This window comes from Lissotriton vulgaris, chromosome 8, assembly GCF_964263255.1.
Source record: "Lissotriton vulgaris chromosome 8, aLisVul1.2, whole genome shotgun sequence".
Classification (NCBI taxonomy): Eukaryota; Metazoa; Chordata; class Amphibia; order Caudata; family Salamandridae; genus Lissotriton; species Lissotriton vulgaris.
In genome coordinates, this window is record NC_141696.1 from 1,309,797,016 (window position 1) to 1,309,823,957 (window position 26,942).

The window sequence follows — 26,942 nt, forward strand, 5'->3', positions numbered from 1 at the left end:
GTTCACGGACCTGCTTCCTCACATTCAGCTGCCGTGCAGGCCAGACCTTCTCACGAAGTTTGGGGGGCAGATGTTGCACCCCAACCTCTCGTCTTTGAGGTTGGCGGCATGGCTCCTGAGATAGTGCAATATGGCCATTTGAATCTACCTGAAGATTGCATGGACATACTGAAGGAGGCTAAGCGACCTTCCACTCGGACTTCCTATGCTTACAAGTGGAAGAGATTTTGCATCTGGTGCAAGTCCAAGAATTATGACCCGACGACTTGCAAGGAAGATGTCATCCTTCCGTATCTTCTGCATCTGGCGCGATCTGGCCTTAATGTCCATTCCATTAAGGTTCATCTTGCTGCGCTGACTGCCTACAGGAAATGCCCTTCACAGACTTCTTTCTTCCAGATCCCTGTGATCAAGGATTTTTTGGAAGGCTTGAAGAAAGTGTTCCCTCCTGTCCGGCTTCCTTCGCCTTCATGGGAATTAAATGTTGTGCTGTCCAGTTTGATGAAGGAGCCTTTTGAACCTATTCATAAGGCTTCGTTGTAGCACCTGTCCTGGAAGGCGGCGTTCCTCGTGGCCATTACATCGGCCCGCAGGGTGAGTGAAATTCAGGCGTTGTGTTGCCAAGAACCTTGTACTGTATTTCATGCTGCTAAGGTTGTTATGCGTACTCACCCTAAATTTCTTCCCAAGGTTATTTCTGATTTTCATGTCAACCAGACTATAACTTTGCCTATGTTTTTTCAGAATCCTTCATCTCCAGCGGAAAGGTCTTTACATTCCCTTGATGTTAGGAGGGTGTTGAAATTTTATCTGGATAAGACCGAAGATATTCGTAGGTCAGACCAATTGTTCATCAATTATGGATCAGTCAGGACGGGTCTTGCTACCTCTAAGCAGTCCATCTCTAGGTGGATTGTGTCCTGCATACAACTATGTTATCAAAAAGCTAATAAGACCTTAGAGGGTAAACCTAAGGCTCATTCCACCAGGGGAAAAGCTGCCACGACGGCTTTGCTCCGTGATGTTCCAAATCTAGAAATCTGCAAGGCCGCCACTTGGAAGTCGGTCCATACCTTTGCTAAGCATTACTGCCTGGACACTGATGGCAGGGCAGACGCTCAGGTTGGGCAGGCTTCGCTGCGAAATCTGTTTGCACAATAGTGGTGTTATTTCTCGTTTCTCCACCGCCGCTTTGGTGTGGGGATGGGCTTGCCATTCTATTCACTAGATTATGACAGAGATCCCCTACTACAGAAGGAGTAGTTTCTGTCCTGTAACTCCAGTTCTGTAGTAGGGGTATCTATGTAATAGTCATAAGCACCCACCCGCCTCCCTGGTGGAGAGAGATATTCATGTAAGGAATGCTACAGGTCTGGCGAGTTACGCCTTCAAAAAGAACTGAAAGTAAAAGGGACCTGCAGTGCATTCTGGGATACTGTGAAGTTCTGGAAAGTTCTCTTAAAGGCACAGTATCCTGTTTTGAGCCACATAATGGCAGCCTACGGGGCTTGTCGGTCCATGTCTTCCCCTCTATCATTCCAGAGGGTTTTTGCTGCTGAAGCAAGGGAAATCTGGACAGACTTTGCTGTTTATGGATTTTTGGTGGAATTTCTAGTTGAAGTACTGGACAGTGTAGCCTGGGGAGGTGTTTGCTGAAGCGGGAGGTGTTCTCAGCGGACAGAGAACTGACCATTACCTTGTGCCTTGTGCTCCTGGGTCCGAGCGTTCCTCCAGCCCCGCCATTCCCGCCATTACCGCCGCTTCCAGGACATCGCAGCGCGGCCATCGGGAGAAGGAACTACATCCCCCAAGATCCCTAGCGGCTGGACGCCGCAAGCAGCCAATCAGTGTGCGCCCGGAGGCGCTGATAAGGAAGGTCTGCCCCCCGCTACGCGGGAGCGCGCGGGCAGCGCCGGGCGAAGCCCGGGCAAAGGGCGGGCCCTCTGTGGCCCTCAGAGGCACTAGGAGGACGGGACGGGCCACCACTCTTGGCTCCAGCTTTGGTGAAGGTACAGTCAAGCTCCTTTTCTTCCATCCCTATTGCCTTGAACTGCTTATAGCTGTCACCAGGATAACTGGATTCAGTCACCCAACTTCAATGTCCATCTGGGAAGAGCTGAATGCCCTTTGTGGCACACACTATATCCCGGATGCTCTATCCCCCCCCATAGTGTCTCGAGACACTGCTCAAGCTATCTGCTCCCCCCAGGCTTCCTCCGTTACAACCCTCCCTCCATCTAATAAATGCAGCTCCTCTGTACCCGGACCCAGTACAGCCTCATCACCAGTGGATAAGGCTGAGTCTCGATCCCCCCTACAATCGACTCTTCTGGCCCAAATCGAGCGACTGCTTGATACTGCTCTCTCTCCACTGGTTGCTAAAATAAATGATTTGGGAGATAGACTGTGCAGGATTGAAAAAACGGTAGCACAGTCATACCCACCGACTAGAAACACTGTAACTCCCATACGCTCTTCCCCCACTAATACCCACAAAAGGCCTACGGACAATGCACCCAGGATATTGCAAACATGTGACTCCCCTGTTACACCACCTATCTAAAGTGATCACAATATCACCCGTATTCACGATCATGCCCCACAAAGAGCTCCTGTGATCGCACTAGATAGAAGATATTGCATCGATTTCCCCCCCTAGCAGCCCCATATGTCACCATTCTCTCTGGGGTCCCTGCTCTCAGACCAGGAAAACGTGAACTGCATCGGGACCTACTGAACAAAGCCATTTTTTGCCTCCAAAACAATAGACCATTACCTTCCTTGCTAGACGGTGGGATACAGAGCGTCAGAAGGGTGGGGTGGCTTAGTCATCTGCCCAAAAATGTTCCGGGGGACTTGATTCTGGTTAGGTTTAAGGACAGGAACACTGCCCCCTACTTGCGATCTATCCAGCCAAAACTTGGAGATGGCTCCATTCGTATTTGGGACCTCCATGACTTTTACCCTGGTCCTCGAGCACCGAATCACAACAACAGCGGGTGAAAAAGGGGGATTCTGTGTATTTTGGGGTTTTTATTTAGAACTGCTTACATGCTAAACTAGTTTTAGTTGGGTCTTAACTCATTTTTCTTTTAACTAGGCAATGTTATGTTGAGTTATTTTTTACTTGTATGTATTTTATTGTGTTGCTTTTATGGCTCAACGCCGAATAAAGCTTATTTGATGATGATAAGCAATAAAGTTTAGTGAGAATCATGAGGATATTGGGTACCAAGAGTAACAAAGTCATTGTCCGGAAGCATAGAGTTTGGTATGATACAATCATTGACAACGGTGCATTTTCTATGAATGTGCTGCTCTGGGGAAGGCTTTAGTGCAATGGGGTGGGGTTGTTGGGTTATGGTTTCTTTTATGGTTTTTCATCTGTATTGCTCTCCATTTTTCCTTGATTTGCTTTTGTCAAAGTCAGTCATGATGATGTACGCTTATTATGCAGAAGTTTCTGGGTTACAGAGCTCTGCTTCAAATTTGCTATTTGACAAATAAAATCAGTTTTTGTTTTTTTAAATGAGCTTGGTTGAACACAGGCTAAAAACTGAAATTGATTCCCACATTGTGCAGTGTACCATTCCGTTTCTTCTACAGCAACATTGCAGTTTTCACTCCAGTGACCTAAGAGCAATTTCCTATTGTAAAAGTGATGAACATGTTCGCGAACAGCACACTGTATACTTAGATTCAGTTTGTATCCTGCATTCGTAACAGGCTTTCTCTTATTTGTGTTCCTTCACAGATGTTCAGAAAAACCTTGGTTAAAATGTTTGAAAGCAAAGGGTTAGACTGCGTTTTCCTTGAGACAAATCTAGACACAAAAAAACGGTTTCATATGGTGTACGAGTGCATTCCGCTGCCCAAGGAAATAGGAGATATGGCTCCCATTTATTTCAAGGTATGTGGAAATCTGTTGCTTTGTTTATTTGGCAATTTATGTACAATGTTCTTTTGAATTTCACGTTGCTCTGCGTTTTCACAGTGGTGGTAATAGGTTGCTCGCTTGCAGGGTCTGCAGTAAATACGTTTTGGCTATATAAGTGACTCAGTGGTTAATTTGTGCTTCAGTCGTATGACTGTATAAATCTGAAAGAAAGAGGTTAGTATTAGATTCCTTACCTTAGAATATCCCCAGGCGTCAGACTGGATCTGGAAACTTTTGCGTAGCAGTACCCCTGCGCGTCGGTAGGCGTCGCCGGAGTACTTAGACGCCGCCTTCGCTCGCTGACGTCAGTTCTTCTTTTTTCTGCACTAGCTAAGCGCAGATCCGGAGAAGTAGTACCCTTTTAGTCATTTTTTGACTAAAACTTTGATCTTTTTGATCTGTTTTTCGAGCCGATTGACTCCGACGGTGCCGGTAGGGATGCCCGGGTTCAAACCCTGCTCCAAGTGCAGCCGATTGATGTCGGTTACCGACCCCCATCGCCGGTGTCTTCAGTGTCTAGGCCTCGACCACGACGACCGAACCTGCTCCGACTGCCGGGCCCTGATCTCTAAGGCTAGGCGAGAGCGGTCCCACAAGCGACTTGAGCTCCGGCAGTCGGCCCTGCGCCGTTCGAGGTCCCGGTCCCACAGTCGGCACCGGTCTTCGGGATCAAGATCCTCAGGTAAGAGGCATGAGAGGCCGGAAAGGCGTCATCGCTCTTCCGACCCACCCTGACGCTCGCGCGACACCACCCACGCGGCTCCGACGGAGTGGCGAGCGTCGCAACCTGCCCCATACCTTCCGGTCCCTGGGCATGGGTGACGAGGAGGATTGGGAGGGGTCTGAGGACCCTCTGACACAGGAGTGTCAGTCCCAGCAGGACTGGACAGGTGAGCTTGGGACTGCCAGTGGACTGGACAACTCGCCAGACACTGGTTTTGTCTCCCCTCCCACCGTTGCTACGGAGGAGGGGGCTGCCTACAGTGTGGTCGGCCAAGGCCTTGGGCCTGGAACTCCTCGTCGTGGCCGTGAGGACTAACCTCCTCACTGAGGTCCTTAAACCGCAGTCAAGCTCGGCTGAGCCTCTGCTGCCGTTTAAGGAGGCCTTGTCAGACGTTCTTTTGGGCACGTGGTCCAAGCCTGCTACAGGTCAGCCTGTAGATAGGAACGTGGCCAGACGCCACCGCCCGGCTCCAGGCGACCCTTGCTTCCTGTCCACCCACCCCAACCCCGAGAGCCTGGTCATCCAGGCCTCCAACTCCCGACGGCCCCGCCCGGTTGGGAATCCAAGAGGTACGAGCAATACAGTAAGAAAGTATTCTCCTCCCTGAGTTTGGGAATGCGGTTCGTCAACTCCGCGTGCCTCTTGGGCCGCTACACCCACTCTCTGTGGGACACGGACACGGTCGCGGATGTGCTGCCACAATGTCCGGCGGAGGTCCAGACTAAACTCGCCCAAGCCCTTGCGGAGGTCGAGATGCAGCTGGGTTTTCAATCCGGTGTGGGCTGGATACCACCGACTCACTGGGCAGAGCGATGGCAAAGACAGTGTCGATTTGTCGCCACGCCTGGTTGAGGTCCGCCAACTTTTCGGCCGATGTCCAGAACACTCTTATGGACATGCCGTTCGATGGCCGTCACCTTTTCGGCGACAAGGCAGACCATGCGCTTGAGCGCTTTAAGGACTCCAGAGCTACGGCCAAGTCCTTGGGCCTCTTGGCCCCGCGCCAGAAAACGGGTGCCTTTCGCTCCTATCGTGGCCAAGGAAGGGGCACTCCCACACGTGCTGCCAGCCACTCACCACAGACTAACATCCAACGCGGTAGCAGCCGTGGAAACCGCTGTGGCGGTGGTCGGGGACAACCGTGAGGCCAGTCCACACCTTCCCCCGCAGCACTCACCTCTAAAGTCTCCTAGTCCGTGCTTTCAGGCCCATGTGACGCCAGTGGGGGGCAGGGTTCGCCATCACCACTTCCACTGGCGCACTGTCAGTTCGGACAGGTGGGTGTTGCAAATTGTCCGATGGGATTACTCCCTCCCCTTCGAGACTACCCCTCCAGCCATGTCACCGCAATACCGCCGCGTGCCGGGGGACCACTTGCAACTTCTGCAAGAGGAAGTTACGGCCCTCTTGACCAAGGGGGCCATCGAGCGCGTTCCTGGGCCGGAAGTAGGGTGTGGTTGTTACTCTCACTACTTTCTGGTACCCAAGAAGGTCAAAGGGGGCCTACGCCCTATCTTGGACGTATGAAAAGTCAACGGCTTCCTCCGGAAAGTGAAGTTCAAGATGCTGGCACTGGCTCAGGTCTTAGCTCCCCTGGACCCTGGAGATTGGATGGTAGCGTTGGACTTGCAGGACGCTTATTTCCACATTCCTGTCCTGCCGGCCTACCGGCGCTACCTGCAGTTCACGGTAGGCCACGAGCACTTTCAGTTTACCGTGCTCCCCTTCGGCCTTATTAGCGACCCATGGACGTTCACGAAGGTGATGGCGGTGGTCGTAGCTCATCTGCGCGGGTTAGGGGTTTCAGTCTTCCCCTACCTCGACGACTGGTTGTTTAAGGCGGGCTCGCCCCAGACAATCGTCAGCCACCTCCAGAAATCGGCAGACCTCCTGCACCAGCTGGGGTTTTCCATCAATGTGCTGAAGTCACACCTGTGTCCCTTTCAGAAGCTCCTCTTCATCGGAGCGGTTCTCGACTCGGCGCGGTTTCAGGTTTATCCTCCCGAACAGCGGGTTCGGGATATTCAGGCTCTGATTCCAATCTTTCAGCCTTTATCCCGGGACTCGGTCAGGTTGACGCTGTGGCTTCTGGGGCTGATGGCCTTCTGGTTCCTTCTGGTACATCCCGCCCGGTGGCGGATGCGGGCTCTGCAGTGGGACTTGAAGTTTCAGTGGGCCCAGCATCAGGGCAACCTGTCCGACCATGTCCTGATCTCGGAGGGCACTGCGAGACAGCTGCAGTGGTGGCTCACGCTCCGCGATTGGGTCAGCGGCAGGTCCTTCTCCTTACCCCAACCGGAGCACTTAGTTGTGACGGACGCGTCCCTCCTAGGTTGGGGAGGCCACATGGGAGAGGCGGAGGTCAGAGGCCTCTGGTCTCCGGCGGAGTCCCGGCTCCATATCAACCTTCTGGAGCTGAGGGCGATTAGTCTAGCACTGAAGGCATTCCTCCCCTCTGTCCGGGGGAGTGTAGTACAGGTGTTCACGGACAACACCACCGCCATGTGGTACTCCAACAAACAGGGCGGGTGGGGTCGTGGATCCTCTGCCAGGATGCTCTGCGCCTCTGGCAGTGGCTGGAACATCAGGGCGTGACCCTGGTGGTTCAACGCCTGGCAGGTTCTCTAAACGCCAGGGCGGACGATGCATGATGGATCACGAATGGCCTCTGAACTCGGATGTGGCACCCGGCCTCTTTCTGCAATGGGGAGAGCCTTGGTTAGATCTATTCGCCACAGAAGAGAACGCGCAATGTCATCAATTCTGCACGTTGGAATTTCCAAGGCGGCACTCGCTCGGAGACGCTTTTCGTCGCGAGTGGAGTTGCGGTCTGTTGTACGCCTTTCCGCCTATACCACTTCTGCCCAGAGTGCTAAAGAAGATCAAGCGTGACCGGGCCCAAGTTATCCGTGTGGCTCCGGACTGGGCACGAAGGTACTGGTATCCCGAGCTACTCAGTATGTCTGTCGGTCCCCCGGTTCGTATGCCTCTTCAGGAGGACCTTCTGTCGCAGCAGCAGGGGACGGTCCTCCACCCGAACCTGTCCAGTCTCCACCTACATGCTTGGAGATTGAGCGGCGACAGTTGAGGCCATTTGACTTGCCTCCTGAAGTCTGTACTGTGATTCTGGCAGCCAGGCGTCCATCCACAAAGTTGGTATACGCCTGCAGGTGGAACAGATTTGTGGCATGGTGCACAGCAAAGGCTGTGGATCCTCCCTCTGCCCCTCTTTCTGAGGTTCTTCTCTTCCTTCTTTTTCTTGCCAAGCAGGGCTCTGCTCAGGGTACTCTCAAGGGCTACCTTTCTGCTCTTTCAGCCTTTTTAAGTCTACCTGATCAGCCATCTTTGTTCAAGTCCCCAATTGTAAATAGGTTTTTGAAGGGCATCACACACATATCCCCCCCTGTTCCATTTGTGATGCCTCAGTGGGACTTGAACCTTGTTCTTACCTATTTGATGTGCGCTTCCTTTGAGCCACTTCATAACTGTCCTCTTCCCCTTCTTACTCTGAAGACTGCTTTCCTGGTCGCCATCACCTCTGCCAGGAGAGTGAGTGAGCTCCAGGCTCTTTCTTCCAAACCTCCTTTCCTTTCTGTCCATCCGGACAAGGTTGTGTTGCGGACAGGACCCTCTTTCCTGCCCAAGGTTGTCACAGCCTTCCACATCGGGCAGTTCATCACCTTGCCCACCTTCTTTCCGCCTCCACATCCCTCTAAAGAGGAAGAGCGGCTCCACCGTCCGGACCCAAAACGTGCGCTCTCGTTTTATCTGGATCGCACATGACAGTTCCGGGTGGATGACCAACTCTTTGTTGGTTACGTGGGCGCTAAGAACGGACGGGCGGGTCGTGTTGTGTATCAAGGCATGCTACTCCTTGGCTAAGAAGGAACCTCCTGTTGGGCTGAGGGCCCATTCCACTCGGGCCATGGTGGCTACTACTGCCCTGGGTCGGGGAGTCCCTTTGCAGGACATTTGACATGGCAGCTACGTGGGCCTCGCTGCACACGTTTGCAAGACACTACTGCCTGGACAGTCAAGTCTGGAGGGATGGCTTCTTTGGCCGTTCCGTCCTCCAGGACTTTCTGGTGTGATTATTGGTTCGCAGACCCACCACTGGGGTTGGTATTGCTGGGGTATCTATTCTAAGGTAAGGAATCTAATACTAACCTGTTTCTTTCAGATGAACAAGTTACCTACCTTCGGTGACAATATATCTGTAAGAAACAGTTGTTAGTATTAGATTCCTTACCGCCCCACCCATCCTGCCCGTTCTGCGAACCGATATCTAGGGTTAAGGTCATCCCCTTTCAGGGCCCTAGTTTCATGGCACCCGTGTTGGTTTTTATCATGGCTCTGCGTTTCTGGCGCGGAAAAGCTGTGTATAAGAACTGACGTCAGCGCGCGAGGGCGGCGTCTGAGTACTCCGGCGACGTCATCCCGGCGCAAACGACGCCGACGACGGACGCGGAGCCGCAGATGACGCCTACCGACGCGCAGGGGTACTGCTACGCAAAAGTTTCCGGATCCAGTCTGATGCCTAAGGTAAGGAAACTAATACGAACTACTGTTTCTTCCAGATATATCGTTTCTGAGGTAATTAACTTGTTCTTATAGTTAGGACCAGTTACCGGTGGAAGAGCATTTTTTGGTTTGTTAATAACTTTTTGGTGCTATTTGATGAATCTTCGTGAAAGACTAAAAAAAATAATAATAAAGTTACGTTTATTCCTGGAAAGTTTCAGGGTTAGCCCTCAAGCTGAGATCAAGAAAAAGCGATATCCATAACACCGTTTCCTCGTTCAATTTTTCATAGTAAATCTGTTCAGTAGTTTTTGAGAAATTAAGGTTAAAAATCGTTACATTTAGATGGCTGGATTATCAGGACTCTCGCAAGAGTCCTACAATCACGCAGGTTAAAAAAATTAAGTGGAGGGGCGTGGCCGGGCAAGATGGCCGAACGGACATAGCCAGTCTCTGCTCCTGGTTCACGAGCTGTCTCGGTGGGGAAAGAAGCGGCTGCGGCGGCGGCAGCACACACTTACCACAATCGAAGTCTGCGGGCATATAAAGATGTGAGGCATCGGCTGAGTAGGTCTGCGCGCTTTGATCACCGCAGGAACTGCCACGTTTGACTTCGCTGTCTTGGAAGGGGAAGGCTCGGTGGGTTAACATGGCGGCACGCCTTCTGTGGTGCCGGGAACCCTTCGCGACTGCACTTCGGCAATGAGGACGCAGCAACCCCGACTTGAAGAGCGGAATGCGAGGCAAGATAGCGGAAGATCCGGGGGCAACAGCGTTAATCTACTTTGTTATTTAAATCGGCTGAACTTCACCTCCCTCGCGTGTGCTTGATCTCAAAAGGGCGGCCGCACTTCGCTAAATGGTGGCGGACTTTCGCGCTTGCAGCTTGTTGCCCAGAACTGCCTGCTAGCTTCACTATAGAGGGCTCATTGTGCGCTATAATCAGAACCTTCGCTTCACTAGGCATTGTGGGCCATAATTGGAAATGGCCTGAAGGTTTGGGGTCTGCTGCACACTACTGCCCGATACCACCAGGCTTATGTATCTCCCCCTAATTGCGGGCCCAACCAGCGCCTGACAAACGCAGCTCTGGCCGAAGGAGCAAACCCTCAAGGCTTTCTTCGCTGCTAAGGGCACTACTACGCACTTGATCATCACGCTTTCACGCAGCGACAGTGGCGGCCCTTGTGCACCGGAAGACTGTTTGGCTGAGCCCCTGAGAGGGTTCTTCCGCAGGATTAAAGGTACAAGGTCTTACGGCAAGGAGATCGACCTCTCTGGCACCACCTAATGACGCTTCCCAGTCAGAATCTGGCTCAATATGTTCTGGTTACACCTCCTCGCCTCTGAAGGTTTCGCCCTATGCCGCCTAAGAAGACAACGAGCAAGACACCAAATAAGGTCTCAGGCTTCTTCTTGACCGCAGAAAAACAATTTTCGCTACGGGGAGACGCAAGCTCTGTAGCAATGGCTCTTACGAAGACGGAACTTCTAAACATGTTCAAGGACTTCAAATCTGAATTACACAGTGACATTAGCCAAGACATCAAATCTTCCACGGACCAACTGCAATCAGACTTGACGGAACGTTTGTCCTACTTACAACATGATGTGGACTCTGTAGGCACTAGAGTTCTTGACCTCGAGGCACACCACCGGGAACAAGAGCAACTTTCTACCGAGCTCCGGGACGATGTGCGATTACTTAAGGAGCAACTCCACCAGTCGCAACTCAAGACAGAAGACCTCGACAACAGAGCACGGAGGGAGAACATATGAATCAGGGACCTGGAGGAGGGCACAGAGGTGCCCGCGAGGAGGCCTTCATGGTAGGTCTCTTCTCGGAGATTTTGACTCCACAGACTCTCAAAATAAAATTGGACAGAGTTAATCGAGTGGGGTCTCTACAACACCAGAGGAGTAAAGGCTGCGCGATGTCCTCGCAAAATTCCACTCCTATAAAGTCAAAGAGGCTGTTCTCGAGGCGGCCAGGGCGAGGGAGTCCGTCGCATTTCAAGGACATTCTTGCACCACCTACCAGGATGTCTCACCATCGACTCTGGCACGGAGACAATTGCTCAGGCCCGTTACCACTAAGTTGCGAGACAACAAGATCAGGTACAGATGGACCTATCCCTTTGTGCTCAGTTTTGAATTTCAGAACAAATCGCCATATCACCGATCTACAGGAAGGCTTGGATCTTCTAGGAATTCCCTCTGACAGGATACCCCGCCTAAGGAAAAGCTGGAGAATCTACCCGAGGAGCTCCATCAACCTCAGCATGGTCTGTTGGGTCGCGCATGGGGAGGCATTGATCGCTTTCTGGCCACTCCGTGGGCTACGCATCAAAGCCCCCTGCTTACCCGCCGTAATGCCGGACGTCTCTAGAAGCCTTCGATGATACACAGCATCTACCGGGAGAGCCATGAATGTCCCACTCCTGTGCCCCCTGCGGACCCTGTTCCAGGGGCGTCGGACACTTTCTATAGAGGAGGAGTGGTCATGGACATTGTAGACTTTATAATTAAGACCGTTGTTGGTTCCTTTCTTCTATAGCAAAGTGGGTTTAACAGTCGAGGATTTTATTGCTGTTGGGTACAGGCTATGATCCACAATGTTGCTAAATGTTTTACTTGCTAATGTAAATGACTTACTACTGCGATTTTCTAGACATGGGCTTTTATTACGACTGGCCTTTTTTATGTCTGTTTTCTTCTCTAAGAGCCGAACAAATATGCTTCTGATCGAACCTTCCGCCGAGTCCGGTGTGGACCTGGTCCTCAGACCTGTTGTCCCCCATGGTCTCAGGGGGGTCATCTTGGCCCCATAAGGGGACCCAAAGTAATGTTCGTATTGTTTATTTGTTTCTATTTGTTCTCATTTTTCTACAGGTTACTGGGTGGGTTTGGGAGGGTTGTGTTGGCAGCTTTTTAACAGTGGCTTCTGGGGGATCCTCAAAACTCTGGGAAAGCGCAGTCGGCAGGCTTGGGTCATACACTACCACAGGGAGCGGGGACACGAAGGGCCTATCGGTGATTCGGGAGAGATCTAGTTTTTTTTTCCTGTGATATAATGCCGATTACTATTGGAACTTGGAATGTTAAAGGTCTCAACTCCCCCCAAAAATGCCACAAAGTATGGAAATATATTATTTACCCCCACCTCGACATCGTGGCTTAACAAGAGATGCTTTTAGCTAGAACCGAAGACTCACGCGTCAGACACAAACATTTTCCACTAATTTATAGGTCCTCAGCCCACACGAAACACAGGGGGGTGGCTATTATGTTTCGCTCTTCTATACAATTTCAACCTCAGGGAGTCCAGAATGATGGGGTTGGACGATGGGATGCACTTTTGCGGCAATATATGCCCCCAACACTGGTCAGTTTTCCTACACGCATTTTTGGGGGAAATTCTTTGCAGAAGGCCCGCTTATCCTCATGGGTGATTTTAATTTGATATGTCAAAAGACCTGAACAGTTCGTGCACACAGCGTTCAGACACGGGCTCCTTCTCCGGGGAGACACAACACCACATATATGACTTGGGCCTTCTGACACCGGGCACACTCTTTTCTCGCAGTCCTGAGACTACACGTTCTACTCACATGTCCATTGTACATACTCCCGGCTAGATTACATCATCTTTATTAGTCAGTCCCTGCAGGGTGCATTACAGGATGCTAAGATCTTCTCTCTCTCGGTATCCGATCATAACTTGCTCTCTGTATGTTTCATTTGGCTAGGAAATGGCCCGACTACTCCCAGGTGGAACTTTCCTCCGCCGCTTACTCGAGACAAGGAATCCTGTACCAAATTAAGAAACACCATTACTGAATTCTTCGCGTCCAGTAGACACCTCGGAGTTTAACACCTGGATTACACTGAAGGCTTTTGTTCGGGGGGAGTGTATTGCCCTCAATGTGGCACTGAATAGGCAGCGTGTTAGCGAGAGATAGCTATTGGAGACAGAACTGACTGCTCTTGAACACACCCATAAAGCAAACCCCACAAGGCAAATGCTACGCACTCTCACAGCACTCCGAGGTAAACTCAAGGTAATTTATAACAGGGCAGAATTCACACTTCTTAAGATACGGCACCTATCATACACCCAGGGCAATAAAATTGGTAAACATCTTGCCAGTCAATTAAAACATAAAAAGGGGTAAAGAATACATAGGCGGCATTTGGGGACCTTCGGGAGAACTTACACATAGAGACGAGGACAAAGCTGAGATCTTCTGAACTTTTTATGGAAACCTATATTCTGGGGAATCCTTAGATTCAGATGCTCAACAGGACTATCTCCAGTCATTGCCCCTACCCCTGGTGTCTGCTGCGTGGAATGATTGCTCACCGCTCCTATTACCATAGACGATGTAACCATGGCCATTAAAAGCCTTCAGCCCCACAAAGCTCCTGGGCCAGACGACTATAAGGCCCATTTTTATAAGACATTCGCCCCAGACATTACCCCCTACCGTGTACGTCTTTTTATCAAAATGGCGGAAGAAGGTGCGACCTCCGGCACCATGTCTGAGGCTGTGATCTCAGTGATTCCCAAACCGGGGAAAGATCCCTAGCGCTGCGCCTCTTATAAGCCGATTGTCTTATTGAATCTTGATGCTAAACTGTATTCTTCAATTATTGCCAAACGCCTAAATGACCTCATGCCCACCTTCATCCACCCGGACCAATCTGGATTTATTAAAGGACGTCAAACACACGATAATACACGTAGAATCATAAACCGAACCATTAGCCTTAGCAATCAGAATTAACACCGATATTCAGGGATTACCATTCACAGGAGAGTCCCATATAAATGATCTCTGTTCGCGGACGATGTTCTTTTGTCCCTGTCTGAGCCTGCTACGTCCCTCCCGCACTTACTCGGAACTTGAGCATTTCAAACTAGTGTCAGGGTTTAAAATAAATCTAGGCATATCGTATATACTCATCCTTACCCTCCCATCTGCAGAAGTCCTCAAGCTTCAGTCTCTTACTCCACTATCATGTGCTACCTCATCCATCCAATATCTGTGGGTTCAACTAACGCCGAGAATTGAGGGGCTATATGCTGCCAATTCCCCGTCCCATCCTTGCACGCATTCAAACAGAACTTATGAAATTGCAACCTCTCTTGCTGTCATGGTTAGGACGCATACACGCCGTGAAAATGACTCTCCTGCACAAGCTCCTCTACTAATTTCAGGCCTTACCCATTGAACTGGGTAGTAACTTCTTTCGAAAAGAGAAAGCCATGATTCTTGCCTGTATTTGGCAAGGGGGACACTCTCGCTTCTCTTACGCTCTACTGCGCCGCTCCCGCACAGATGGGGGAGTTGGCCTACAAAGCGGCGCAGCTGAGAGTCTTGGTTGAATGGTCACAACAGGAATCCGAGAAACATTGGTTACATAGGGACCGTAACGTGACGGGAAGAAATATTTGTGAATTAGTGTGACGCCCTCGCAATGACAGTCCTCAGAATACCTACATTAGCACCCCTACACACACTGCCCTTAAAGTGTGGAACTCAGTCTCGGGTGACGATAGGTGGACATTGTTCCCCTCCCCTTTTACTCCGATCCACTTCAACCCAGCGTTTCCCCCGGCCCAACACGAGGGACCCTTTGATGCCTGGAGAAAGGGGGGTTGCTTAGCTCTGACACACTTGTTCCATAACTTTGATCCTCTCACTTTTGATGACTGTAAATGGGACTATGATCTAGAGAACACAGAAAGATACCACTATACTCAATTGATGCATTGGGTCCTTACTCCTCAGGTACGGGAGGCAGCCACTCGACCTCTCGCAAAATTTGAAGCCTTCTCACCAAAACTAATACTATGAAAGGGGTGATCTCATTTATATATGGCTTCCTGCTTAAAACCGTCCTATCCCCATGCCCCAGATTTATGTCCATGTGGGAAGACTTGATTCACCGTCCTATTTCTGATGAGGAATGGACACACCTATGGTCCGATATTGCACGCTTCAGTCACTCCACGGAACTCAAACACACCTGAAGACCATAATGGATTGGTTCCTGCATCCATCCAAACTTTGGCAGATCTTCCCCGCCACCTCTAATAGATGCTGGAGAGGGTGCAGATTTCTTGGGGACTTTCAACACATATGGTGGGATTGCCCGGCTATCCGCCCCTTCTGCGAAGACATTTTGGCACATATGAAAGACATGCTCGGTTATCCCATTCCCACTACCATGGTGGGTGTCCTTTAGGGGCTTTGTGTCGCTTCCCTCGAACACCAGACTCGAGCTGATAAAATAATTATGTAGCTTTGCATTGGAGCGGTTAAGTTCACTTTGGCAGCCGCCTGGAAGAGGAAGGAGGCTCCGGCTATTTCCCTTTGGCACTCTCGTCTATGGAATCTGCTTATCCTAGCTTATGTCTGACATTTTCAGGGATAACTATAAGAATTTTGTATTTAAATAGGGACCCCTTGTCTCCTTCCTCTCCAGTAGCCTCCCAATAGATGTGTGTCCTTTCACCATGAGAGCCCTTCATCTCTTTCAATTTTGATTGTCCCAGTGTCCTATCGCTCCTCGACTGTATGAGGGTTGCTGCCACCAGGGGTAGGGTGGGGAGAGGGTATTAGGGGGAGTTAATATGTCCTTTATGTAAGTTATCCCACGTTGGGATAAGTTTGTACATACTTTATGTTCATTTCATGTAAAGCACTCCAGTTGAACGACTTGGGGAAGCTACCGTCGCAGAAGGAAGATGAGCCTTCTATAGCACTGCCTGTTCGCATCTTGCCCCGGAAAGGACTCATTTCAAGCTCCATTATGTTTAGAAACTGTATCCACCACTCAGGCCTCTTAACAAGGAAAGGAGCTGGCTTATATTGAACAATGCATCTTGTTTAGCTGTTATAGTCCTGCTGAGGCTTTCGGAACCCCTTCTTGGGATGAATTGATGGTGCTAGCTCAGATTGTAAGCTGTAAAAAATGTAATAAACATATCTTTGAAAAAAATAAATAAAGTGATCTGATCAACCAGGCCCTGCAGCCAAACCTATGCCATCTGCGATGAAAATCTGTGTATATCATGGGGTTGGCTGCCTGCTGGTGGACTTGCTGCCTCTGGCTGGTTTGGCCAAAGAGTCTGGCTGCAGGTGAGATCCTGTAGCTGACCCCCTGCTGTGCACGCCAAAGGCTGTGCGCAGCGTGGCGTTGGCTGGCTGTGGGGGGTTTGCCGCAGGCCAGTTCCTGCGGCCAGTCCTCTGCGGTGCACAGCCAAAGTGCACTGCAGGGGTTGTCTTTAGGTATGATCCATAAACATTTACGTTCATAAAAAAAAATTACAATTCATCAAACATACTAAAGGTTAAAGTAACATTATAGTTTAATGTGATAAAAACATCTGTTGTTAGAAATTCAATGAAAAAAACCAAAGGTTAAAATAACGTTATAGTCAGTGACAATAGTGTTGTTTTGAACTCAAAAAAACACAAGCACAGCTAACTATAACTTGCGCCCCCGCCATGCACTGCTTATGACCTCATATCTTGCATCACTTATATGTTCTATAACCATCATTTGTGAGATCACTGATTACATCATTCAAGCTTCTTCGGTACACATTACTCTATAAACTAGTATGACATTAGAGGCCTAAACGTAAGTATGAAATAGCTTAAAATATTATAAAGCATCATTGATGCCATCAAAGGTACAACTCCCTTAGGTGTCGCAAGCATGTATTTAGTGCAGCATTGACCATGCATTTCACGGATAACCTAGTTTACATTAACATTCCGCTCAGTTATATGGGAAACTCTCATTGCATACGGTGATCTGATAGAGACTTCTTGCTGCGGATTCCTTAGCTTAGAATTATCCACATGTGTCAAACTGGAACCATAAATTATTTGTGAGCAGTACCCTTGCATGTCTGTAGGTGGCGTCATTCGGCTCCACGTGGCGCCGTCAGCGCTGGAAGTGAAGTTTGTGGTGCCTATATAGGTGCCACCTAGGCTTGCTGACTTTAGTTCTTTTCTTTCTGCTCCAGTCAGTGCAGATCCAGGAAGAGTTAGCCCTTAGTTATTTTTGACTAAGCTCTTTTCGCTATTTTGCCAAACCCTGCTGTGCCTGTCACCAACAAATGTCAGTGACAGACCTGCACCTGATTTGCCTAAGGTCCCTCAAACAAGAACATGACCCATGGGCCTGTCCCAACTGCTGCGCCATGCATCCAAAGGCTTTGAGGGAGCTCCTGGCGGCTCGACGTGCAACGTCGCAGCTGAGAGTAAAGTCCTGGGAGTGGTTGCGGAGTCCGAGGTCGTCATCCCACTCCAAGTCGTCACGCCATTCAGGTAAGTCTTGGTCCCACAAAAAGAAGTCGTCGAAGCGTGCTCACCTCGTCCACTGGCCGAAGAGATGGGGGAGCGTTCCTCGAGGCCTGGCTCCATGGTTGCGCCACTCCTGGGCCTACTCTGCGCCTCCCTACATTTCCAGGAGCCAGAGCAACCTCCGCTCAAATTCAGGTGTTTTATTAGGCTAGGCGCTTCGTATTTGAGCGGCCTGTTCCCTCTGATGCACATTTGAGCTCCGCAGGTTCATGATGGGCCCTGACTGGATCCACGCCAGCCGGCGGCTCTGGTGCCAGTCAGGCCCCAAGGATCCTGAGATTGGTCCGGATCGGCACCATCCCCATCCTTATCTCTGACTCCAACACTGAGCCGGAGGAGCGTCGTCCGACTGGAGCCATGCCTCCCAGGCCAGAGCCTGAGCCCTATTCCTAGGGGCTAGGACTCGGGGGAGAAATGGGCGGAGTTGCTGGACACTGAAGAATACCAGCCTTATGACTTCTTTACTGGTGTTAGGATCTGGGTGAAGCCAGCAGACAGAACATTTCTCCAGATACTTGCATGCTTTCTACCCTAGCTCAGGTACGGAAGAGGGATCATCATTTGCAATGGTGGTGCACAGGGCCTCAGAGGTCCTAAATCTTAGCTTGCCCTTGGTGGCCGTCATGACTAATGTCTTGATGGAAGTGCTTCAGCCGGAAGTGTTCCCTTCTGAACCGTTTCTCCCATTTAATGAAGCATTTACTGATGTCCTCCTTGGAACCTGGTCCTTGCTCAGCGCAAAGGGGATCCTGGGAACAGGGCAATAACCTGCTGCCACAACCCTGCTCCAGGTGACCTAAAATTTCTCACAGAACATCCTAACCCAGAGAGCTTGGTGGTCAAAGCCTCCACTTCACATGTAAATCCTGGTGTATTCCCAACTGCCCTGCCGGATCAGGAATCCAAGAGGCTGGACAATTTAGGAAAGATAATGTTTTCTTCCACCAGCTTGCCATTGCGGTCAGTAAACACTGCATGCCTTTTGAACATCTATTCCCACGCTGTGTGGGATACATTTGTGTAGGTTTTACCTTCTGTCCCAGAGGAGGCCTGGGCCGGGCTTTTCCAGGCTGTTGCTGACAGGAGGTATGTAGCTAAGTTCACCATTAGACGTCGACTAGACACCACTGACTCACTAGGCAGAGCAGTTTCATTGACAGTGGCCCGGCGACACAGCGCCTGATTGAGAACCACTGACGTTTCTGGGGATGTCCAGTCATCACTCATGAACATAGCCTTTCATTGCTCCTGTGTCTTTAGAGACAAGGCAAATTTGCTGCTGGGTCGCTTTAAGGACAGCAGGGCTACGGCCAGGCCCTTGGACCTTTCTATGGCTCTTCATCACCCTCAATCCACCTTTCACTCCTTTCGGGGCCATAGTAATGGCGTGCAACCTCGTCTTTACCCGCCCAACCACACTGACGTGCAAGCTTTCTAACCTCTGCGTGGACGTGGTTTCTACCGGCCCGTGGTTCGGGTAGTCACTGGTCGGGTCAGTCCGTCACCCCCTAGCAGAAGCCTCCAAAAACGCCTAGTCTGCCCGTTTATCATCATTAGAACCCATTGGGCAGCAGAATTTGCCATCACCTGCCCCACTGACAGTCCATAACATCGGACCGGTGGCTATGCAGATTGTTCGAAGGATCTACTCCCACCCCTTCGAGACTTCCCCTCCCCCATGCCACCCACTTATGACAGGGTGATAATAGGACCAACTATCCCTTCTCCATTAGGAAGTGACGGCTCTTTTGGCCAAAGGGGCCATACAGAGTGCCGACGCCAGAAGTAGATTTTGGTTGCTATTCTCGTTACTGTCTAGTGCTCAAGAAGGGCGAAGTTCTCTCAGTTTTGACCTCAAGAAGGAGAAATTCAAGATGCTCCCTCTTGCTCAGGTCCTTCTTTGCCCTGGAACCAGGAGACTGGATTGTACCAATGGAATTGCAGGACACACATTTCCACATTCCTGTCTTTCCTGCCCACAGGCGTTACTAGCAGTTTAGGGTGGGCCATGAGCACCATCAGTTCGCTGTACTCCCTTTTGGCCTCACAAGTGCTCTTGTGTTTACCAAGGTGATGGCGGAGGTTGCAGCTCATCCAGGGAGATAAGGGGTTCTGGTCTTCCCCCATCTCAACGACTGGCTGTTGCAGGTGGGCTTGCCCCAGGTTGCCGTCTTCCACCTCCAGACTATGGCGGACCTCCTGCATTCACTGGAGTTCACTATCCACATGCCGAAGTCACGCTTGACTCCCTCTTAGACGCTTCCTTCCATTGGGGCTGTTCTGGACACGGGGCAGTTTCGGGCCTATCCTCCTGAATGGCGAGTCCAGGATATTCAGGCTATGATACTGATGTTTTAGCCTCCATCCTGGATTTCAGTGAGACTGACTCTGTAGCTGCTGTGTCTCATGACCTCCTGCATCCTTCTTGTGACACTTGTGCGTTGGCATATGCAGGCTCTCCAGTAGGCGCAGCATCAGCAGAATCTCTATGACATGGTCCTGATCTCGGAGAGTACTGTGCAGGACCTGCAGTAGTGGCATACGAACCACAGTTGGGTCAGCGGATGACCCCTCTCCCTTCCCTAAACAGATCTCACAGTAGTGACAGATGCTTCACTCTTGGGATGTGGCAGCCATCTGGGAGAGGTGGAGATGAGAAGATTCTGATCTCTGGCAGAATCTAGATTCCACATAAACCTGTTGGCACTCAGGGAGATCCGATTGGCATTGAGAGCCTATCTATTCTCCATCCAGGGCAGGCTAGTGCAAATGTTCACGGACAACATCCACCACCATGTGGTACTGCAACAAGCAGGGGTGGTGGACCATTTGTCAAAATGACCTGCATCTTTGGACATGGCTGGAACAGCAGGTACTATCCCTGTTGGTTCAACATCTTCCAGGAACTCTGAACGCCAGAGCAGACAAAGTCAGCTGCAGGTGCCTTGTTTTATCAGGAATGGGGTCTACCTTCGGAGGTGGCGCAAGGTCTCTTTTTAACAGTGGGCAGAGCCACTGCCGAGAACGCGCAGTGTCAGCAGTTCTGCATGCTGGATTTTCCAAGGCAGCTCTCGTTCAGCGATTCTTTTCATCTTGACTCGAGCTCAGGCCTTCTATATTCCTTTCTGCCCATACCACTCCTATCCAAAGTTTTGAAGAAGATCAGGAACGACCGGGCTCAATTTATCCTTGTGGCTCCAGATTGGGTATGAAAAGCCTGGTATCCTGAGCTGTTGAGCATGGCCATCGGTCCTCCTGTGAGGTTGCCCCTTCGGGAGGATCTTCTTACTCAGCAGTAGGGGAGGTTCTCTACCCGGATCTGTCAATGCTCCGCCTTCTTGCATGGAGATTGAGCTGTGACAGTTGGCAGCTTTCAAGCTTCCTCCCGAAGTCTGTGACGTTATTAGGCAGCCTGGGGTCCCTCTATCAAGACGGTTTACGCCTGCCGGTGGACAAAATTTGTGACATGGTGTACAGAAAGACAAATTGATCCTCACTCTAACTCCCTTTCCCAGGTTCTCCTGTTCTTCCTTTCCCTTGCTCAGCAGTGCTCTGCTCTGGGCTCTCTAAAGGGATATCCTTCTGCTATTTCCACTTTTCTGTGGTAGCCTCATCAGCCATCCCTCTTCAAATCTCCTACTGTAAATTGGTTTCTGAAAGGTTTACATTTGTTTCCGACCTTCTCCCTTTATTATGCCCAGTGGGACCTCAGTCTTGTCCTCACTTTCCTTATGTGCACTCCCTTTGAGCCCCTGCACTGTTGTTCTCTCAGGCTCCTTACCATCAACACTTCCTTCCGCCCAGAGGGTCAGTGAGCTTCAGGCCTTATCAATCAAGCCTCCTCATCTGACCATCTGCCCTTACAAACGGCTTTGTACGAAAGCTTCCTTTCTCCCAAAAGTGGCACCCTATTTCACGTAGACTACTCTGACTTTTTTTTCGCTCTGCCTCGTCCCTCCAAGGAAGAGGAGCAGCTTTACCGTTTGAACCCAAAAAGAGTGTTGTCGTTCTACCTTGACTGCACAAAAGAGTTCTGGGTGGACTACCAACTCTTTGTGGTGAATGTTGGAGTGAAGAATGGAAGGGCCGTTCAGAAGAAGCTAATCTTACAATGGATTGTGCTCTGTATTAAAATCTGCTAAGCACTGGCTAAGAAACAATCCCAGGAGTGTTGCATGCTCATTCCACCAGAGCAAAAACTGCAACCACTGCGTTAGCTTGCGGAGTTCCTGTCATGGGCATCTGCAAGGTAACAACGTTGGCTTCCCTGCACACGTTTTACAAACACTACCGCGTGGGAAGTCAGGTCCGTAGGGATGGGCAATTTGCTTATTTGGTCCTGCATGACTTCCTCTTGTGAAGTTGGTCCGCATACCCACTTACGGGGAGCTATTGCTTGGGTTACCATTCTAAGGTAAGGAATCTGCAGCTAGAAGTCTCTATCAGATGAACAAGTTAACTTTGGTAATGCCTTCTCTGGTAGAGACTCTGTTTAGCTGCAGATTCCTTACAGACCCACCCATCCTCCCTGGGAACACCAACTTGCCCTGGCAATCTGCTTGACTGGCCCTTGTAGCGGGGGAGGGAACTCGTGAGAAGCACCACTTCCGCTTTTGTTACGGGGGCCAATATTGCACCAGCCCCCAGTAAAAACGAAACGCCCCCCCATGGGTTCAAAACTGGCCCGACCCTTCCCGCCCACCAGGAAAACACCTGTTGCTCGCTACGGCCAGTCCGACCCCGATTCTAAGGTATGGAATCTGCGGCTAGATAGTCTCTACCAAATAATCCGTTACTGAAGGTAAGTACCTTGTTCTTCATTATATATACATCTGTGCAGAGAAAGCCACGTTCCTCAATATACTCATGGTCTGTTTCAAAATTAATGCTCTGCTATGGACATCCTTTACCTGTATCAAAACCCCCCACAGTCATCAAACCCACATTAAGAAATTAAGTTAATAGGAGTGAAAAAAATTGGGTACTGTAGACTGTGTTCCCTCTATGGAGACAGGGAAACTCTAAGGAGAAATACACCACAGAGCATTAAAACACTGTACACTCTTTGTAACACATGCCAAAAAAGGCACTTCGCTTAAAATAACCAAGACCTGAAGGTGTTAAACATTATACTACCTGCAGCTTTCATACTGTAGTGAAAACTTACAGATATCCCATCTTATGAAACAAAAGATGCACAGGTTAGTACCTGGCGCACACAGTTTTCTATGTTATGTAGACATTGTCTTGCTGAGACAATTCTATCTAATAACTCAAGGCTGCTTACAATACTTAATATCTACTACGTAGAATTCTTGCCCTGTTGGAAACTTTTTCTGCAGAAGTAAAAAACGTGTGGGGAACTTACTGGACGCAAGTAGTCAACTGTCATCTGCACACAGCTTTAATCATCAATACAAAGATTTATAACTTAGTCAATACCAGTTGCAAGGCGGAAGTATTATGAGACATGGCTGGGAGGCCTCTTCATGTAATACTAACACAATACACAGAGATGGACCTCTGATTCATCCTTAGCAGCCTCAGTTTAGTCCTGGTAGTGTGGCATTGAGCAGTCAGGCGTACGCAGAGGAACATGTGTTAAGCATTTCACAGTACCAGCATTGACAATAATTAAGTGACATTACTCGAAAGAAGCTTTGACACCCATTTCTAAAAATAGATTATTTGGTGCCTATATTTATATAAAAATACAAACTTGATAAGTTGCATTTAACAGGAGGTATCGATTTTCAAAGGATTAAAAAATAATTGCAATGAGTCATCCCCTGATATCCTTGCAGCACTACCCTCTGATAACCACATCTTCCAGGCGAATCTCCTCAGGGGAAATTGGGTGGAGGAGTAGCTGCTATTACACGCTACAACTGTAACTGTACGACCCTTGCCTCGCTTGACCGACCCCTAGTGGACAACCTTGTCATAAAATTTGGGTCTAAATCTGGCACTGCCACTCTGGTATTTGTCTTGCTTTATAGAACTCCTCAAAGGATGCCCTCCTTTCCCCATTCCCTGGGTGAACAGTTAGTTCACTTGGTAACCAACTATGGGAAGGTCATGCTGATTGGTGATTTTAATCACTGGGCCAATGACCCTCTCGGCGGCCCCCAATCGGCAGAGTAGACCGAGCTACTCTCTGGACTAAATCTTACTCAACAGGTACCCTCAGCCACTCACATTAAGGGTCATATTCTTGACCTAGTCTGGACTATGAACATCACCACATCTCCCGTTTCGGTCTCCCCTTGTACCTGGTCTGACCACCATTTAATTCACTTCCCCATCCAAGACACTATCGAGAATAAAACCCCTAGCTTAGCGGGAGGTACTCGTAGGAATTGGAATAAGATTGATATGCCTCTATTCCTGACTCCCTCTCGAACTCTCTTCCATTGGGTGATCCCTCAATCGACCTGGCTGATGCTCCGCTTATTCACTGGCTACTGGCTGCCACAGACAAGTTTTCCCCCTTAGGGAGACTCATGCCCCTGTCACCATGATGCTCAGAAATGGTTTTCTGTTGAACTGAAACACCAAAAATTAGCCCTAAGACAGCTGGAAAGAAAGTGGCGATGCAAATCCAAACCTAAAGACAAACAGTCTTACTTAAACATTTTAAAAACTTATAAAAAATCCATTCTTATGGCTGAAACGGCGCCCTTCTCAATGCAAAATTCTATCAGCTACTAACCGCTCGAAAGAGATTTTTCAAATTGTGAATGAGTTATCCAACCTCAATAGAACCTCATGTAACCCCCCCCCCCCGCTCAAACCTTTTGCAATGCTATGAATCTCTTCTTTATCGACAAAATTAATAAAATTAAGTCTAGTATCTCAGTTAGTCTTAAAGCTATCCCCTTGTCTCCCCCCATTAACTAACCATAGTATATTCTCTCATTTCCCTATAATATGTGAACGCACTTTCATTAATCTCTTTTCTAAAGTTAAATCCGGCTCTCCCACTGACTGTTGCCCTCCCTGATTTGCATATGGCCATGTCTGAACTGGAGTGGCAGAGTGGGCTAAAGAACGGTGATGGATTAAATCCAGAGCTGTTGACTGGGTCTGAGTGTTTGATTGGTTCAGATGCTCCGTCCATCACCTCCCCCTTTTGTACCGCTTTGTTCGCCATAAGTTGACAGGGTATGCTCACACCTGAGTCCCTTGCTCACTTTACCAGTGGATTCAAGCAAGCCTGGCTGAAGACAGCTGTAATGCCAGAAACCGGTCCTAGGAAGCTTGTTTCCGGTCCAGGGAAGGAATGGCTTGGCAGGTCGGGCTGGACTGTTCCCATGAGGCACAGGGTCAGACTGATTTGCAAACGGCCATGTCTGAACTGGGGTGGCAGAGTGGGTTAAAGAACGGTGATGGATTAAACCCAGATCTGTTGACTGGGTGTGAGTGTTTGATTGGTTCAGATGCTCCGTCCATCACCACCCCCTTTTGTACTGCTCCCAGCATCCTGAAAGAAATGTTTACTACTATTCCCAGTCTTGTTTTAAATCTTTTAAACAAATCTCTTTCCCCAGGCTCTATCCCTGTAACTTTCAAAGAGCCCATTTTTGTTCCTCTCTTGAAAAAGATGGGCTCCGACCCACTAACCCTGACTAATAGCATCCGATCTCCCTTCTCCCTTACCTCGCCATGGTATTAGAAGCGTATGCTACTGGCTGTCTCACCGATTTCCTGGAGGAATCAGAATTCCTTGATTCCCACCAGGCGGTCTTTCGCCCACCCAGGCGTATATCCTTACAGTACTGGATACCCTCTGTAGTGAGGCTGAGACAGCTCTTCACAAGCCCTTGTCTTGCTCGACCTTTCCACAGCCTTCGACACAGTTAACCATTCTCTTTTGGTCGACCGTGTGAGGAACGCCGGAATCTCTGCCCTGAAATAGGCTGAATTAACTCTTTCCTGGAAAATCGCTCTCCGGCAGTTCGTACTGCCCAGTTTACTGCCCCAGAGTTAAAATCTTTTGTGGAGTCCCTCAGGGTTCCTCCCTCTCTCCCTTGTTGTTCAATCTCTACCTCCTCCCTCTTGTCCAAGCCCTGAAGGAGCACGATGTCGGCATTTTTAATTATGCAGATGATTTTCAAATTATTTTTTCTATTAGCAACTCCTCTGAGTCGGTTCATGTTTTACAGTCCACTATGTTATTCATCAGCAAATGGATGAATGAGAACCAACTCAAACTCAACCTGGATAAAACGGAGCTGGTTCTGACTGGTGGCACCACTAACAATCCTTGGGGTCCCCACTTTTGGCCTAGGGAGTTGGTCCAGCCGCCCTCTCCTTCCAGCTCGGCTAAAAGTCTTGGGGTGGTCATCAGTCAGGATCTTACTCTGAAGCCCCAGATTAGATCAGTGATATCCATCTGCTTCTTTCAACTCCGTAAAATAAAAAAGATCTGTAGATTCCTTACCTACGACGCTCGATTATCGCCTTGGTCATGTCGCGTGTCTATTATGCCAACTCACTCTACTTTGACATCCCTCTTTACCTTTTAAAACGTCTACAGATGGTATAGAACTAGGCTGCCCGCCTCAACCTCCTCCAGCCCAGGCATCATCACATCACTCCCCTCTTGAAGCAACTTCATTGGCTACCGGTTGCTCAGCGGTGCGCCTTTAAGATAGGATGTCTCATCTTTAAGTCTCTTAATGGAAAGAGCCCGAAACTCGTCAACAATATGATTAACAAATATGTTCCCACACGCAACCTTCGCTCTGCTCATTAAAATATACTCCTCATTCCCCATTTCAGACTAAAGCGCACTGGTGGTTCCAGATTTTCTATTTTAGCCCCCAATTTCTGGAATTCCCTCCCCTCTGAAATCTGATTTTGTCCCAACCTTCTTGGCTTCAGAAAACGTCTGAAAACTTTTTCGACAGGTTTTCTAAATTCCTCTCTCCGAGTCTCGGATCTCTACCAAACTAGCACCATGTACGTGCGCTCTATAAATTTCATATTGACATGACATGACAATGAAAGCTGTCAAGTGTTTGTCATTGAAGTCAATGGGGGAAAAATACACACTTAGCAAAATAATAGTTGCAGGGCGAATTCAAATGAACCCTCTAGTGGTTAAGGTTTTGCGGGCCCCCAGACCAAGACTCGACAGTTGTTACTTCGTTACCTTGCTCAGGGAGTCTGGGTGCCAAGGTTACTTGGCTGTCCTGGGTGCGAAGGGAATCTACAGGAGCTGTAAAAAATGCAGCACTTGGCAAAACCACACGTGGAGATGAAGTTACACTCTACCCTCGGTGGACCCTTGTGCACCAGCTGGATTTCTTCTACCTTGCTCGGCGGCTCTGGGTGCAGAGGTTGCTGGCAGCTGTCAATCACTGGGGCAGGT

At 49.5% G+C, this 26,942-nt stretch overlaps 1 protein-coding gene across 1 annotated transcript in view; it reads left to right on the plus strand.

Moving 5' to 3' along the window:
* Nucleotides 1-26,942, plus strand: part of CWF19L2 (CWF19 like cell cycle control factor 2) — a 1,214,198-nt gene that overhangs the window by 1,103,691 nt on the left and 83,565 nt on the right. The window contains exon 15 of the mRNA XM_086935247.1: nt 3,755-3,910. Coding sequence (XP_086791373.1) covers nt 3,755-3,910 — 156 coding nt within the window. The remainder of the gene's footprint in view (nt 1-3,754; nt 3,911-26,942) is intronic.